Source organism: Symphalangus syndactylus, chromosome 4, assembly GCF_028878055.3.
Source record: "Symphalangus syndactylus isolate Jambi chromosome 4, NHGRI_mSymSyn1-v2.1_pri, whole genome shotgun sequence".
Taxonomy (NCBI): Eukaryota; Metazoa; Chordata; class Mammalia; order Primates; family Hylobatidae; genus Symphalangus; species Symphalangus syndactylus.
Genome location: NC_072426.2, coordinates 34,546,387 through 34,564,286, shown reverse-complemented (window position 1 = coordinate 34,564,286; position 17,900 = coordinate 34,546,387). Strand labels below are relative to the sequence as shown.

Here is a 17,900-nt window from a genome sequence, read left to right as displayed (position 1 = left end):
AGAATTAAGTGACACAAAATCATTAGTTTTTGTCTTTCATTCCTCTAACTCTGTATTTATAAATTTCAAAATGTAGCCTTTCCACAGCAATAATTTCATCAGAAAACATGAAAGAATTCTGTCAGCCAAAAATCACCTGAAGATATGTTTTTGAAAATGTGTATGTAAATGAAATCATGTCTTGGATTTGTCAAAAGATCTTTTTATTTAAAGCAATGACTCAATCCGGACCACTTACGAGCATCACTTGGAGAACTTTGGGGTGTGTGTGTGTGTGTGTGTGTGTGTGTGTGTGACAGAGTCTCACTCTACCACTCAGGCTGGAGTGCAGTGGCATGATCTCAGCTCACTGCAACCTCCACCTTCTGGGTTCAAGTGATTCTTGTGCCTCAGCCTCCCTAGTAGCTGGAATTACAGGCGTGTGCCACCATGCCTGGCTAATTTTTGTATTTTTTAGTAGAGACGGAATTTTGCCATGTTGCCCAGGCTTGTCTCGAACTCCTGACCTCAAGTGATCCGCCCAGCTTGTCCTTCCAAAGTGCTGGGATTACAGGTGTGAGCCACCATGCCCGGCCACCTGGAGAACTTTTAAAAAGACGATTGCTCAGTTCCTGATTTCTTTGGCCTGTGTAGAGCCTGGGCATGCAATTCTAAATGCACCCAAGGTTGAAAGCCACTGATTCATAGTCAGTATTCTTAACTGAGGGTGCCCACTGGAATTACCTGTGGCTCTTTTAAAAGCAAGATGCCTGCAGAATCAGAATTTCCATGTCTGGGTTCTTGGGCATGTGTATTTTTAAGGGTCCCCTGACCATTCTAAGGTGTACCTTTAGTTAGTAACTACCGATTTAAGGCAACTCTCACTGGAAGCTTGGTGTGTATTGGTCAGTCAATATCTAATGTATTTGTTTTATAAGCTCAGATTTGTGTGTGTCAGATTGTCTGAAAGCAACACCTGTGCTTGGAAACATTCCATTCCTCTCCAAAAAGGAGTTAATAAATAAAGGGATGAGTCTAAACTGAAGCCTGATTGTCTGGGATGAATGTAATAGCATGGAGCTTTCATTTCTTCTGATGTAATTATTGAAAGCAATTGTCTGGTATAGCTAATGTACTTAAGACACATTACTGTGTGTGATCCAGATTAGACAGTGCTCATTACATAAATGGAATGCTATTCCCTAGATACCTTCAGTGTCAGGAGAGATAATGGTGGTAACACTTATGGTGGTGGTGAAAACAGCTAATTTTGAGCTCCTATTATGTGCCTGGAATTATGCTAAGTGATTTAGCAGTATTAAGCTGTTTACAGTTCACAATATCCCTATGAAATAACTTGTTAACCCCATTAAAAAGATGAAGAGGCCAGGCACGGTGGCTCACACCTGTAATCCCAGCACTTTGGGAGGCCAAGGTGGGTGGATCATTTGAGGTCAGAAGTTCGAGACCAGCCTGGCCAACATGGTGAAACCCTGTCTCTATTAAAAATACAAAAATTAGCCCAGTGGTAGTGGTGCACGCCTGTAATCCTAGCTACTCGGGAGGCTGAGGCAAGAGAATCTCTTGAGCCTGGGAGGCAGAGGTTGCGGTGAGCCGAGATTGCGCCACTGCACTCCAGTCTGGGCAAGATAGTGAGACACTATCTCAAAAAAAAAAAAAAAAATGAAGAAACTGAGGCACAGAGAGCATGAGTAACTCCCCCCCAGGGACACAGCTTATAAGTGGCAGAGTTACTGGCCATCTGGATCCAGATTGCCTCATTTTATCCTGAACACTCTACATCTGCATTGCTCAGTGCAAGAAAAAGGCCCTTGAGGAGTCCAGGTATTTTATACTCTGTCCTCCAGGATCTTATACTTGCTAAAGTATTCTTGGTTGGGCCACAGAACCACCATCGTGATCTATTTTTTTAGCATGAAAGATTGTATTTAGACAGTGTTCTTCATTACATTTATTTCTAATCCTAATAAAGTCTTTTATTTATTCAATGTGCTTTAAAAAGAACTGACATAACATATTCAGTAACAATTATAAAAAGTGTGAAGAACTGGCCGGGTGCGATGCTTCACATCTGTAATTCTAGCACTTTGGGAGGCCAAGGTGGGCAGATCACGAGGTCAGGAGATTGAGACGATCCTGGCTAACACCCCGTCTCTACTAAAACTACAAAAAATTAGCCGGGCATGGTGGCACGTGCCTGTAATCCCAGCTACTTGGGAGGCTGAGGCAGGAAAATCGCTTGAACCCAGTAGGTGGAGGTTGCAGTGAGCCGAGATCGCACCACTGCACTCCAGCCTGGGAGACAGAGCGAGACAAAAAAAAAAAAAGTATGAAAAACTAAAAAATATGGCATGGAAGGCATCATTACAGGAATGGAACTATTTGACCTTCAGACAGATAAAAGGTAGAAGGCATGATATCAGTTTACAAGTAATATTTAGCAGGCTAACCAATTAGTTTATCTTTCTTTAAATGACCCCAGAATTAGTTGTAAGACCGAAAGGTATGTATATACTGTAGGCAGAAACATGTAATTCAGTATGACTTTTTATAGAGTCATTCAAAGATGGGAGAAAAGCATAAGTCACTTATCGATGTCGGTTGGTTTTGCGTGCATACACCCATTTGGCTTTCTGCATACACCCATTTCCGTGGCAGTGCCTGGATCTGATGGTTGAATCCCTAACCCCACCCATTTCTCAGCTGATGTTGTTTAGAAGGGGCATAAGTCCCTCCTGTTCTGCAACAGTGAGACCCAATTCTGGCCATTCAGAGCATTCCTATCTCCTGGATTACGGCAATTACTTTGGGATAAAAAGTGAAATCTGAGCCCATCTCGTGAGACTCAAATTTGAGACTTTGTCTAACCTTTTGGGAAAGAAAAACTCTGCTGGGGTTCCTAAGCTATAAAGATGACATAAGTCCAAAGCTGCTGGGAGTAGAATGTGAAGACAAATGATTCCTACCATCATTTGAGCTGGATTCAACCGACCTTGAAGTTAGCACCATACAGATTTTCTTGCCATATAAACCAGCAATTTAATTTCAATCTCCCCCATCCCTGGAAAGGGAGTATCTTAAACCAGTTCAATTTGGTTTTCTGTCATTACTAATGTGGTTGCTGTTGGTGGCAATGAAACCTGGTAGGAACAACCACATATCAACGGAAACGTAAAAAGTCTAGCATCTTAAAGTGCCATTCAACCTTGAGATTCTATTATTTTATGCTTTCTCTCTAGAAATAAGTAAGTTCAATATTAACAAAAGGGAAAGAAAATGAAGAACTATGATTTAAGAGAATGCTATAAACTTGGGAATTTCTTTTTTCTTTTCTCTTTTTTTGAGACAGAGTCTCACTCTGTCACCCAGGCTGGAGTGCAGTGGCGTGATCTCAGCTCACAGCAACCTCTGCCTCCCGGGTTCAAGCAATTTTCATGCCTCAGCCTCCCCAGTAGCTGGGATTACAAGCATGCACTACCACACCTCGCTAATTTTTTTTGTATTTTTAGTAGAGATGGAGTTTCGCCATATTGGCCAGGCTGGTCTCAAACTCCCGGCCTCATGTGATCCGCCCGCCTCTGCCTCCCAAAGTGCTGAGATTACAGGCGTGAGCCACCACACCTGGATAAACTTGGGTATTTCTAAACAAAAATTTTAGAAAGGAGCCCCTTGCCAATTGATCACTCTAAAATGAACACCTTCCATTTCTTGATAATTCTGTTGACTTAGGGGCAGTGCATCTATGAAAAGAGAGGAATGGGACAGCTGTTTGGCCCTGCTCTCTCTGAGTAGATTTCTTTCTTTTGAAGACTTCCTTTTCAGACCAGATTTGCCTATGTGGTTTGTTCCTGAGGGGACTAGTGGCAGGCCTTCAATAGTGACTGGTTTAGAAGGCTTAACTAGACTATGATGTCAACAGTTGCACTGGCTGTTTGAATGCTGACTGTGGAGAAAATTCTGTAAGTGATATTGGAAGCCTCATTGTAGCCATCATGTACAGGAAGGCTGCTGTCACATCTTCCACCCCATAACTCTTCTCATTTATCTCACAGCCAAGGATTCTGATTCCTTTGGATTGGACCTGGTCTTTTTTGAGGCTAAGGATGATTTCATATACATTTAGTCATATAATGTGTAATGTACAATTTGATACGTTAGCAAGTAGTGTGAAAATTGGAGCATTCTTCAGAAGAAGCTTCCTGCTTGTATTTTCAAGATCCAAGCATTTTCAATTATCTCAGTAATAGGGAGGGAGAAGAATACCTAACCCAAAAGGCTGCCTATGCTAACAGTCAGATTTTCCTCCTCTACCTCTCAACCCTGTTCCACCCACACTCCCACCCCCATCTCCCACACTCATCGGCAGATTAACCTTGCTACTTCTTTCACGTAAGCTAATTTCTAAGGGGAGTGCTCAGAAACGTGCATGGTGGCAGAAGGTAGCCAGCCTCAGATTAAAGATTTGCTAGAGATAGTCCTCCTAGAAGATAAGCACCTTTAACTGGTGACATTTAATATGCTGCTTTCTCTCTTCAAAGTGCTTTGCCAGCATTACTCAGGTGATGCGTTCAACACCTCTCAAAGATTGGTCAGCAAGATTACAGATTTTTTTTTAAGGCAGAGAAGTTGGTATTGTGACTTCCTTAAGGTAGTGCAGTTAGTTTTGATGTCTCAAGCTGGGTGTTGACATCCTCAGCTTCCACTCTGACTTTGATTGACCTTCTTTTGTTCAAGTTCATAACCAGATTGTCTTGAAATCAGTCCAATTTGGAAATTTAATGAACGAAATTTCTTTATATGCTATTCTCAAATAAAATAAGTCTTAAGAGTAATAATAGTTGACTTCAAGAAAATAAATACTGTAAGGGAAAAAAGACCTGCTTTTTCTATTATAGTAGGCCTTTAATTTTTATTTTCTTTTACTACTTGTATCAGGTTTCCTTTTATGGAATCCATTTCTTAAAAGTGTTTCCATGTAGTTGTGCTGGATGTTTAAACCTACTACTATCTATTTGGGTAGCAGTTTGCCATTTCACTCAATATCCACTGCACGTCACAATAATTATAATACTTAATACACTACCTGCCACAATGTTTTATTAAATGCATCATCTCATTTCATGCTTTTGGCTACCTGATGAAATGGGTATTATGATTACCACTTTACAGATAAGGAGACTAGGGCTGTGAGGAGTGTTTAGCTTGTCCAGTTAAATAGCTTGTCTATTAGGCGGTAGAGCTGAGAACGGACTGTAAACCTGATGGGTGCTTAAACCCATTCTCCTGCTGGCCACTAGGCAATAGTGCCACTCTAATAAGCAAAGCATAGCAGATCCGAGTAAAGCATTTAGCCATGGGAAGAATCAATGCGTAGACAAGTATTTTGCAAAGCAAAAACACCACTATTATTTTTGTTAATCCAGCAGGCAGCTCTGACTTCTCCCTGTGGTGTGAAAAGGATATGCTATCCTAAATATCTACATAGAGGGATGCAACATTATAGAACTATAAGAAATAAATTATCTTCAATTATTAAAAATCTAGAGGTAGTCTGGGCACAGTGGCTCATTCCTGTAATCCCAGCACTTTGGGAGGCCAAGGTGGGTAGATCACTTAAGCCAGGAGTTCAAGACCTGCCTGGCCAACATGGTGAAACGCCGTCTCTACTAAAAATACAAAAAAAAAAAAATAAAATCAGCTGGGCATGGTGGCACATGCCTGTAATCCCAGCTACTGGGGAGGCTGAGGCAGGAGAATTGCTTGAACCCAGGAGGCAGAGGTTGCAGTGAGCCAAGATAGATCGCGCCACTGCACTCGAGCCTAGGCGACAGAGTGAGACTCTGTCTCAAAAAATAAAATAAATAAGTAAATATCTAGGGGTATGAGATTAACATCATCTGTGTTTTTGTTTGCATGGTAATTTAGAATTTTCAAGTCACTTTCACATTACTTGGGTCATTCCATTCTCACAGTGAATCAGGGCAATTAATATTTTCTACCTGTCACCCTAATGCAGAAATGGAGGTTCAGTGAGTTTTTTGACTTGCCATTCACTGGGCTATGGAGTGACAGAGCCTGATTCATGTGGGGAACTGACACCCACATGACTTCCTCTGCCTTGGCCCTGTCCAAGTTGTGGCCATAGGGTGAAGTTATCCCTGATAGCCCTTTACTTTCTGTGGCTCCCAGTCTGATTGTATTATCCAACTGTTACTAGACTAAATTGTATTTACAATCTCCCAGAATTGTTGCACTGAGTGTTGCATGTGACCTGTTACTGGGAGATTTACTGGTTGCTGTTAACATTAGCCTGTCAAGGCTACCAGTTAATTTGCAAGACCACCTTCCCCCATAGGTGGTAGAGCTGTTAGATAAGGAAACTTGCAGAGTTAGTTCTGGACCTTAACTCATGTCATCTAACACTGGAGGTTGACAGTCAGCAACCTAGAGAATTACTCATATTGGAGTTAATTGGATTTCTCCTTTTTTTTCTGTCTCTCTTGCAAACACTTTCTTGACCCTGCCTCTTTTCTTCCCTGCCTGGACAATTATTTCCAGACCTGGGCATTTGGGTGTGTCCTTGTTTGTAAGGCCAGTGTGTACTTGTTCTCGTCTTTCCTCCGATGAATAGGACTAGTGAGAAACTATTTTTGGAAAGTATTAAGCTCTTGGAGACAGTGATATCATCATTAGTCAGGCTTTGGACTCTATTAAATAATGTGCATTTTCAGTTTAATAATCCTCGACATCACTTCCAAAATGAAAAGTAATGTGCTTATTCATATTATCTTTGACATGGGAATAAAAATTATTAAAAATACAATGTGAATTTTTCTTTAACATAGTGTTCTATTAAAGCCAGCCAGTGCTAGGTGTTGACTTTGTGTTGCCTAGTTTTTGAAGTGTTTCTAAACCTCAGTTTCCTCATCTGTCAAATGGCTCCATTACTCTCAGGGCTAATAGGTTCTCACAACTCAAACAAAAAATGAATGTATAGGCCTAGGTCAGTCCTTACTATTGAACTGATGCACAGTAAGTTGTGGTAGTGCTGTTAACAAAGGAATGTAAATATTCTGAGTCAATAAATAAGACCTAGGCATTAATAAGATGCATTCTTGAATGGCCTCCACTGGTTTGATAAAAGCACTCTGTGTGTATTACTATAATGCCCCAGTGCTGGGACTAGAATATTTTTATTTTTGCTGTTTTCCCCCATAAATGATCAGATTGTGACAAATGAGCTAATATAAGTGAAAGTCCTTTGAAAAGTATAGAAGGCTTTACACATATAAGGAGACATTATTATAATTCCATGCCAACACCAGCACTGCATTAGTGCCAGACTTTGACGTATGTTTTCTTTTATCTCCATATCAACCATCCCCAGTTTGAAAATGCAGAAACTAAGACTGAAAAAAGTTGAGTAATCTGCTAATGATCACAAAACCAGCAGGTGATGCTGGGACATCTCTGAAAGAGCTTTCGATAAGTAAAGATAAGGAAAGGTCAATGGCAAAATATCTCCTTTATTCCTGATGGAGGCCAGGCGAGGACTGGCTTAGTGTCTGAGCCGCGTGGGCCTGCTAACTGAATCCCTGAGATAGGCACACCCCCCTACCCAATGACTGTGATGCTGGCCCAGGCCAGGCACACTCTTTGCAGAAGTAGGCTTTGGAGAGAAGAGGAGGCTGCTCACTCTCTGTGCCCATAGATTGAAAACTGGATCTGAGCAGAACCTTCCCAGCTACCTTTCCCAAATCTATCACTCAGATACATCACTTTAATTTCCAGGGCTAAAGTGAATATAAAGGGGTAGGGAGAGGCCCATAGTTACACAACTGGGTTGTCTTTTCAAACTGGAAAAGTCAGGAGTGGGAAAGAAGTGTTTCCATTAACAAGTGGCAAAGGCAATTTCCAAATCTAAGTCTGTGATTCAACTTCAAAGACAAGCTTTTCCATTAAGCCCAGGCAACACCCCTCCTTGCTGAGAAAACTTAAAAGTCAGGTCTAGTTCATCTTTAATCATCATCATATGTGGTATCCTGTTCATTGTTTTTATTTTAAAATTTTTGTGAATACATAGTAGGTGTATATATTTATGGGTGACATGAGATATTTTTATACAAGCATGCAGTGCATAATCACATCATGGCAAATGGGGTATCTATCACCTCAAGCATTTGTCCTTTGTGCTACAAACAATCCAATTATGTACTTTTAGTTATTTTACAATGTACAATTAAATTACTTTTGACTGTAGTCACTCTGTTGTACTACCAAATACTAGGGTCTTATACTTTTTTTTTTTTTTTTTTGAGAAAGGGTCTGGCCCTGTCACCCAGACTGGAGTGCAATAGCACTACCTTGGCTCACTGCAACCTCCACCTCCCAGCTCAAGCCATCCTCCCTCCTCAGCCTTCCAAGTAGCTGGGACTACAGGCAAACACCACCACGCTTGGCTCTTTTTTGTAATATTTATAGAGATGGAATTTTGCCATGTTGTCCAGGCTGGTCTTAAACTCCTGAGCTCAAGTCATCCATCCACCTTGGCCTCCCAAAGTGCTGGGATTACAGACATGAGCCATGCACCCTGCCTTTATTCATTCTTTCTAACTGTTTTTTTTTTTTTTTTTTTTTTTTTTTGGTACATTTTAACCATTCCCACTACCCTCCACCCCCTGCACTCCCTCACTACCCTTCCCAGCCTCTGGTAACAATCTTTCTACTTTCGATCTCCATGAACTCAATTATTTTAATTTTTAGCTTTCACAAATAAGTGAGAACATGAGAAATTTGTCTTTCTGTGCCCAGCTTATTTATAATTACCTCCAATTCCATCCATGTTTTTGCAAATGACAGGCTCTCATTCTTTTTTACGGCTGAACAGTACTCCGTTGGGTGTACATACTCCATTGTGTATGTATTTTCTATTTCTGTTCATCTGTTGATGGACACTTAGGTTGCTCCCAAATCTTGGCTATTGTGAATAGTGCTGCAATAAACATGGGAGTGCAGATGTCTCTTTGATATGCTTATTTTCTTTTGGGTATATACCTAGCAGTGGGCTTGCTGGATAGCAGGGTAGCTCTATTTTCAGTTTTTCGAGGAACCTCCAGACTGCTCTCTGTGGTGGTTACATTCCCACCAACAGTGTAAGAGGGTTCCCTTTTCTCCAAATCCTCGTTAGAATTTGTTATTGCCTAACTTCTGGATAAAAGCTATTTTAACTAAGGTGAGATGATATCTCATTCTGGTTTTGATTTAAATTTCTCTGATGATCAGTGATGTTGAGGACTTTTTCACATACCTGTTTGCCATTTGTATGTCTTCTTCTGAGAAATGTCTATTCAGTTCTTTTGCCTATTTTTAGTTGGGTTATTAGATTTTTTTTTCCCTAGAGAGTTGTTTGAGGTCCTTATGTATTCTGGTTATTAATCCCTTGTCAGACGGAGAGTTTGTCAATACATTCTCCCATTCTGTGGGTTGTCTCTTCACTTTGCTGATTGTTTATTTTGCTGTGGGGAAGCTTTTCAACTTGATGTGATCCCAGTTGTCTATTTTTGCCTTGGTTGCCTGTGCTTATGGGGTATCACTCAAGAAATTTTTGCACAGTTCAGTGTCCTGGAGAGTTTCCCTAGTGTATTTTTTTTTAGTAGTTTCATAGTTTGAGGTCTTAGATTTAAGTCTTTAATTCATTTTGATTTGATTTTTGTATATGGCGAGAGATAGGGGCCTAGTTTCATTCTTTTGCATGTGGCTATCTAATTTTCCCAGCATCATTTATTGAAGAGACTATTATTCCTCCAATGTACGTTCTTAGCACCTTTGTCAAAAATCAGTTCACTGTAGATGTATGGATTTATCTCTGGGTTCTATATTGTGTTCCACTGATCTATGTGTCTGATTTTTTTCCCAGCACCATGCCGTTTTGGTGACTATATCTCTGTAGTATAAAGTCAGATAACGTGATTCTTCCAGTTTTATTCTTTTTACTTAGGATAGCTTTGGCTGTTCTGAGTCTTTTATAGTTCCACCTAAATTTTAGGATTTTTTTTTAATCTCTGTGAAGAATATCATTATTTTGATAGAGATTGCATTGAATCCATTGATTGCTTTGGGCAGTATGGACATACTATTAAATATTTAACAATATTTAACAATATTGATTCCCCCAATCCATGAACATGGAATCTCTGTTAATCATTTTATTTCTTTTTATTTATTTATTGTTTTTTTGAGATGAAGTCTTGCTCTTTTGCCCAGGCTAGAGTGCAACGGCACGATCTCGGCTTACTGTGACTTCTGTATCCCAGGTTCAAGCGATTTTCCTGTCTCAGCCTCCCAAGTAGATGGGATTACAGGTGCATGCCACCACACCTGTCTAATTTTCTTTTTGAATTTTTAGTAGAGATGGGGTTTCACCATATTGGCCAGGCTGATCTTGAACTCCTGACCTGAAGTGATCTACCCACCTCAGCCTCCCAAAGTGTTGGGATTACAGGCATGAGCCACCACCACGCCTGGGCCTGGCCCTGTTAATCATTTTAAATGTCTATTTGTTCAGTAATTAAATAGAGGCAAAGTTTTTTTATTAGTACTGTGGTGCTATGCACAGTAACATGTCAGAAAAAACATAAGTGAATAGTTGAAATTTTATATTTCGGTTTTAAGTAGATTCTAATCTGTAGGAGTAAGTCTTCGCAGACAGGTAGCATGGCAATGAAATACCAGTTCAGTATCTATGTGTAAAACCATAGGTTCCATTGAATTGCTTCATTTTATATTTAGATGGATGCTCCGTAGGACGAGTATTTTGTTTGCCTATATTTAGGTTATTAAAATTGAGTTACGTCTGCTCATAAACCTGAGCAAACCACAAAACTCAGAAGAGAAAGTACTAAGGTACCTAAAAACATGTTTAAGTGTTACTATCTGGGACAAATATTGGGACATATAGCTCAAAATAATACAGCTCATTGTTTTGATCAAGTATGAGATTTGTTCATGTTACAACAAAGCTTCAATGAGTGGCAGAGTTGTAAGAGTAGAGAAGTTAAGAAAGGACTCAGAGGGATGTGGAATCGATGTCCTGGCACACTCTGGCTTTGATAAATATTACATGATTGCAGTGATACCTTTTTGTGAGATGTAATTCATTGTTTCAATAATTAATGGCACCAGGGCATGTTTCTAAGAGTACCAAAGGTAAATAATTTACTGTAATTACCGAAGAGGAATTATATTATTTATTTATGAGAACTTTTTTTAAACAAATGAACCTTTGTGAAAAATAACCTTAGGCTCCCCAATATAAGAACTGTAGCTTGCCCTCCACTCCACTCATGCCAAAAACATTAAAGGAACGTCACTACTTTGTATTAAGTATTTTGCCCTACTCTGAAGGTTTGTTGGTTTGGGTCTCTGAAAGTCAGTATAAGTTGTTAAATAAGGCCAGACTGAAACCAACACCTCATATTTGGTTAATCCATATAGAATTTGGGAACTTTCCTAAATGGTTTATTGCTTTTGACGGTTAGAATCTTGGTTCCGTGGATTCTTATTAGAAGCTTAATTGCACACCCATTCACTAGATGTGTCCTCGCTCATTAAATGCAGATAAAGCTGTTCCTCATTCATTTTTGTACTTTCCTAGGACGTGGGTGAGATAGTGACTTGCATACAATTGCTCTACAAATTTATTTTTCAATTTGACTTCAGGGCTATTTTTTAAAAATCTGTGTAATTCAGAGTAAGTTTTTAAATTTAGATTTTATTATTACCAAAGTTACGCAATTAAATAAAAAGCCACATCATTCTACAAGACACACTTGTTAGGAAACAACATAATCCCCATATACACCTTCAGTCTCCAATTTCTCCTTTCCAGAGACAAGTGCTTGGAATAATTTTTGATAACTCTTATGATGTGCTTGGATATCTCTAAATACTACATGTATATTGTTCTTGTTGATTTTTCTCCATTTCAGGAATTATTTATTGACTTCCTCAAATGAAAGATGAAGCTTTTTTCCCCACACTTTTCCTCCCCGACTATGCACACTTCGTATCCTCCCATTTCCGCAAACAGTTGTAATATATTTTGCTTATATCTGTATTTGATGCTTATCTTGTTATGCCTATGTAAATGCTACCCACATACGTGGCTTATATTATGATTGCTTTTTCTTTCTTTTTTTTTTGAGACGGAGTCTTGCTCTGTCACCCAGGCTGGAGTGCAGTGGCGCAATCTCGGCTCACTGCAACCTCTGCCTCCTGGGTTCAGGCGATTCTCCTGCCTCAGTCTCCCAAGTAACTGGGATTACAGGTGCGTGCCACTGGGCCCAGCTAATTTTTTGTATTTTTAGTAGAGAAGGGGTTTCACCATGTCGGCCAGGCTGGTCTCAAACTCCTGACCTCAAGTGATCTACCCGCCTCAGCCTCCCAAAGTGCTGGGATTAGTCATGAGCCACCGTGCCTGACCTGATTGCTTTTTCTTTCCAGCACAATATTTTATTTTCCCTGGAGTTTTTTCACTTGCATGATGTCCTCTGTGCATATCAATAGTCCAATCCCAAAACTCTCCCCTAGTTGTACAAATCTCTTAATATGTTCACATTCATTAGGTGATCTATCTGGCTCGTCTACTTACCTCATCTCGCTTAGAGCTTTCTTACTTGTCATATTCCTTGTAGGTCCACTGCACACAGATGTGCTCTTGGGTCTTCCTTCATCATAACCATGAAAATTCCCTTTGTTTTCTCTTGTGTTGGAGTCCATGCCCTCCCTTTTCTTGGGTCAGTCCTTCACTTTGGTGGAGTACATCTTCCATTAGTTTCCTCAGAGAGTGCATGAGAAATACGTTTTTTAAGGTGCTATATATGAAAATATCTGTCTAGTTCATACTTGTTTTTAATTTAGCTGGTTATAGAATTCTGACTTGAAGTCATTTCCTGTCAGAATGTTGACGGAATTGCTCTATTGCCTTTTACCTTCACGTTTTGCTGTTAAAAGTCTGACGCAGACCCTCCATCTGTGACCATTTTTTCTCTCTGTGTTTATAGGCTCTGTCTTTGTCTCCGAATTCTGAAACGTTACGATGCTGTACCATAATGGGTTCTGTATTCATAGTGCTGGTCACTCGCTGGGTCATTTTACGCTGGCAACCTCTGTCTTCAGCTCTGGAAAAGTTTCTTAAATTGTTTCCTTGATTTATTTTCCTTTGTTCACAATTTTTTTTTTTCTTTCTAGAACTTCTTTTTTTTTAGACTGAGGGGAGGATTTGAACCTCCTGAACTTATCTTTTGCTTTCTTTTATTTTCTCTCCTATTTTCTAGAGTTAAAAATTTCTCTATACTTTCTAAGGTTTTTTTCAATATATTTGTTACTTTCCAAGAGTTATTTTTTCCCTAAATGTTTCTTTTTTTAATAAGTAGTCTATTGTTTCATAGGTGTAAAAATATCTCATCTCAGCCGGGCGCGGTGGCGCACGCCTGTAATCCCAGCACTTTGGGAGGCCAAGGCAGGCAGATCACAAGGTCAGGAGATCGAGACCATCCTGGCTAACACAGTGAAACCCCGTCTCTACTAAAAATACAAAAAATTAGCCGGGCTAGGTGGCAGGCGCCTGTAGTCCCAGCTACTCGGGAGGCTGAGGCAGAAGAATGGCGTGAACCCCAGGGGGCGGAGCCTGCAGTGAGCCAAGATCGTGCCACTGCACTCCAGCCTGGGCGACAGCAAGACTCTGTCTCAAAAAAAAAAAAAAAAAAAAAAAAAAAAAAAAAAAAATCTCATCTCTCTCTAGATATTAATGAATAATTTTTAAGTTTTCTTCTCCTTGAAAAGCCTGTTTCCTGCAATTTGCTTTCCTCCTGTTTGCTTGTTTGTTTTGTTTTTATACTAGATGCTTTTCTCAACTGTCTAGTGACTGTCAGCTGTCTACTCATTAATAAGCTCATTGGAAGCTCTCTATATGGTGTAAAGATTGTCATCCGTGATTTCCACTGAATAAGCCAGAACATTTCACTGGGAAATTCCAATGGGCAGGTCAGAATCCTCAGAGACTTCCCATTTTCTGCCTAGACCTCTGTCCCTAATTGTGTCTGGGAGACCAGTAAAGGAAAGATGGGAGTCTGAATATTCAGTGTACGATCCCCATTTTCAGTATGGTGCCTCTAGCCTTCTAGTCTCCTGCCTTTAGTCTTCTGCTAGGGTTGGTGGTAGTGATGGCAAGGGATCATTATTTGACAACTGAGGGGATTATGAAGGTCAAATCACTTTTTAAAGAGAATTCTAGCCAATCCTTCTGTTTTTCTGCTGATGTGTTTTCTCTTATTCTCTCTGTCCTTTCTGTATCTGTATTTTTAAATACGTGACTGTCATTTCACTGAGGTTTCAGTAGGAAGCAGATTGTGGGGGATCTGTGGTCTAATACCTTTTATCAGATTTGGCACATTCGTAGCCATTATCTTTTCAAATACAGCTTCTACTTTATTCTCCTATTTCTAAGGGTCCAGTTTACACCTATGTTAAAATCTCTCAATGTTCCACATCTTCTACTGTTTTCTTTTTTTTTTTTGAACCTATCCTTCATTTTGCATATTTTTCCATTTAGGTCTCTAACTTAATCCTCTTTTATATTGTGTCTAAGTAAAGAAGTGACATTGTATTTAGCACTGAACCAATGCCCATTTGATTCCTTCTTATGTATATTCTAGTGTTCTATCCCATTTAATTTATTTTCTCTATCTTCCCCTGTGTTTTTGTAAACATACTGATCATAGTTATTATAAAGCACTTACTAGCGTACCTCAGAATCGGGATGGCCTGGGAGTCTATTTATAGTGTCTATCTAGCTTGGTTTGGTTTTATTTCATTTTTCTGTTTTTATCCACCCACTCTGACCATGCTTGGCAATTTTTCACTTTGTGCTAGACATGGTGTATAAAAAATTGTGGACACACCCGATGGTGATATATTCCTCCACAGAATGTTTGCCCTCCCTCTGCTAGGCAAATAGAATAGTAAATTTTAATTCAATTAAGATTTTGCTGAAATGAGGCTGGTCTGCAGCCCTGGTGAAAGCTCACACTACCTCTGGTTTCCCCCCAGCACACCAGCATCCTTATTTAAAATTGTGGTATGATCTTCAAATCTCTTCCCATTATAAGTTCTAAACTTTTAAGTCATTTTCTTATTACTGCCAAAAATCTCCATTATGCTCTTCAGAGATATTTCTGGTTAGGTTTTGAGCTTCCTGTTCTGCACAGCTTCTGAATTCAGCAAATGTTCTTAGCAGGAAACTGTAGCATGCTTGACGCCACCCAAATCTCCACCAAAACTCTCCTGGCTTTTTTGTTCAACAACAGTGACCCCTGTAGGTTAAAAGTACAGATCTGTTTGCACTGGTAACTGACAAAAGCCTGTAAGTTAAAAATGGGCAACAGAAAGTCAACTCAACTCCTGAAGATGTTCACCCTCCCAGAGTTTGGTAGTTCTTTTAGTTCTCGATGCTTCAGCTGCCCTCTGCTGCATTCAGATACGATTTCTGTATTTTATCTGGCTTACTTGGAAGAAGCACTAGGCTGCTACTAGCTACTCCGCCCCACTTGGAACCAGAAGTCATCAAGATTGAATTTTTCGTTTTTTATTTTGAGATTTGGGAAAAAAATTACAGTTGTTATAGGATTAATTTGCAGACATGTTGAAGTGCTTAAAATCATAGTTGGAGTTAGTTCTGTGATATTTCTTTGCCATGTCAGTTACCCAGGGAGCTTTCTTAAAAGATTGAAATAAAACAATACATCAATAGACTATTTTCTAACAATATACTCAGATTTCAATGTATTTCTATAGAGGAGAATTTACAAATTATTTATGTTGAATGTAAGTCTATCTGGAATTAGAGGAATACAGATATATTTTATATGTGTAGAGAAACCAGTCTTGTATGGTTTGTTGATGTAATTTAATTTACCATTTTATTTTTCAGCATCTAACATTCACAAGGGAATTTGATTCAGATTCTCTTAGACATTACAGCTGGGCTGCAGACACCTTAGACAATGTCAATCTTGTTTCAAGCCCCATTCATTCTGGGTAAGTAACCTAAAATGACACTTTTCGTTATCCTACTACATGAACAGTGCATTTATTAGAGATATAAATTCACATCAACAAGCTTCTTATATATGAATATATTAATGTATGAAATGTATATTCATTAGTATATGTGAGATGCATTTGTAAATCATTAAGTTTTTTTCTAAGTAATTCTATATGAGTTTTTTTTTTGAGAAAAATTTAATTTTGTTAGAAAAAATAATGAAATTAATAGTACAACAAACTTTCCTGGCTATTCTAATCTTCTAGGTCTTTAATTTTCCTTTTCAGAAAATTTCCTTTTTAAGTTTTTTAAAATTTGAAACATAATGATTTTTCTCCATTTTACTTTTCTATTCAAATGAAGTTTTTCTAGGTATCTGATTTTTCTTTCCAATAGAAAATTAAATATGTAAGTATGCCTGTTAATTTACCTTAACTGACTTTTGTGCTTCCCTTAATAACAGAAGAATTCCTCTCAAATATTTAGTAGTTGTTTTTGTTTTTTGTTTTTGACTGGGTCTGGCTCTGTCGGCCAGGCTGGAGTGCAGTGGTGCAGTCTTGGCTTACTGCAACCTCTACCTCCTGGGCTCAAGCCATTCTCCCACTTCAGCTTCTTGAGTAGCTGGGACCACAGGTGTGCACCACCATGCTCAGATAATTTTTTTTATTTTTTCATAGAGATGAAGTCTCGCCATGTTGCCTAGGCTGTTCTCAGACTCCTGAGCTTAAGCAATCTGCCCGCCTTTGCCTCCCAAACTGCTGGCATGAGCCACCACACCCAGCAAATATTTAGTTTTTAAATGAGCAGTAGGCTCTGGTGTTGTCTTGTTTTTCTCATATGATACAGGTCCTTTTGTCAAATCATTTGACAAATGATTTGTTTTGTATGATTTTCCTTTTAAAATAATATATAAATTTGAACTTTAAGTTGGTGCCTTCTGCATTTCTGAAATAAAATTATAATTAAGTTGTATTAAATTGTAATTAGAAAAAAATGAATAAAAAGAATAAAGATATTTACTTAAAAAAAAAAACATACCAGTGTCTACACTGGAAGTGCTGTGGTTAAAAACCACATCGAGTAGCCTCCTCATCCTGCCTCCCTGGTCAATGGAATTCGAGGCAGGAGGCTAAAAGGGGACCTGCTTCAATTACTGAATTAATAAATTAGTGTATCTTTAGATACTGGATTCTTCATCTTTGGGTAATTCAAATTCGGGATAATTGACATCCATATAAGTAGAATCAAAATACTTCATTAAAATGATGAATAGCTCATGGTATTTTTGCCTTTGAAATTGGCATTTAGGCCATAAGTTAATTGTGATCAAGGGCAAGGGCAGATTATTTTGGAATTAAATAAATTAACAATAATTAACATTCATGAAGTGCTTCATATATTATATGAAGTATTTGCTGCTGCTTCTAATTAAAATAAATTTTAATAGCTAATGTTTACTTACTTCTTGTCATGTACCTGGCGTTGTGCTAAATCTTTTACGTGTATTGTCTCATTTATATTTACTTGAACCTTATAATGATACTGTGAGATACGTATTATTCATTATCCTCACTTTACAAATAAAAAATCAGACTCAGAGGAATGCTTCAGGTTAAAATAGCATTATAGATTTTGGCTTTGTAATACTACAATTCTGAGAAACAGATCAATATCATTCAAATGGGAATAATTGACATGGAAGTGCTTCATAAATTATAAACTTTATGGTGGCTTTCGAGTTAGTAACATTGCATTTCTTTAACTCAATTAGAGAAACCTTGAATTATTATAATTTTAA

General features: G+C 38.7%; 1 protein-coding gene across 4 annotated transcripts in view; it reads left to right on the top strand.

Annotated features, from left to right (window-relative positions):
* The window catches only part of ANK3 (ankyrin 3), a 556,820-nt gene that overhangs the window by 454,928 nt on the left and 83,992 nt on the right, over positions 1 to 17,900 (top strand). For all 4 annotated transcript variants that reach the window (XM_055274392.2, XM_055274391.2, XM_055274393.2 and 1 more), the window contains one exon: positions 15,989 to 16,095. In XM_055274392.2, coding sequence (XP_055130367.1) covers positions 15,989 to 16,095 — 107 coding nt within the window. The remainder of the gene's footprint in view (positions 1 to 15,988; positions 16,096 to 17,900) is intronic.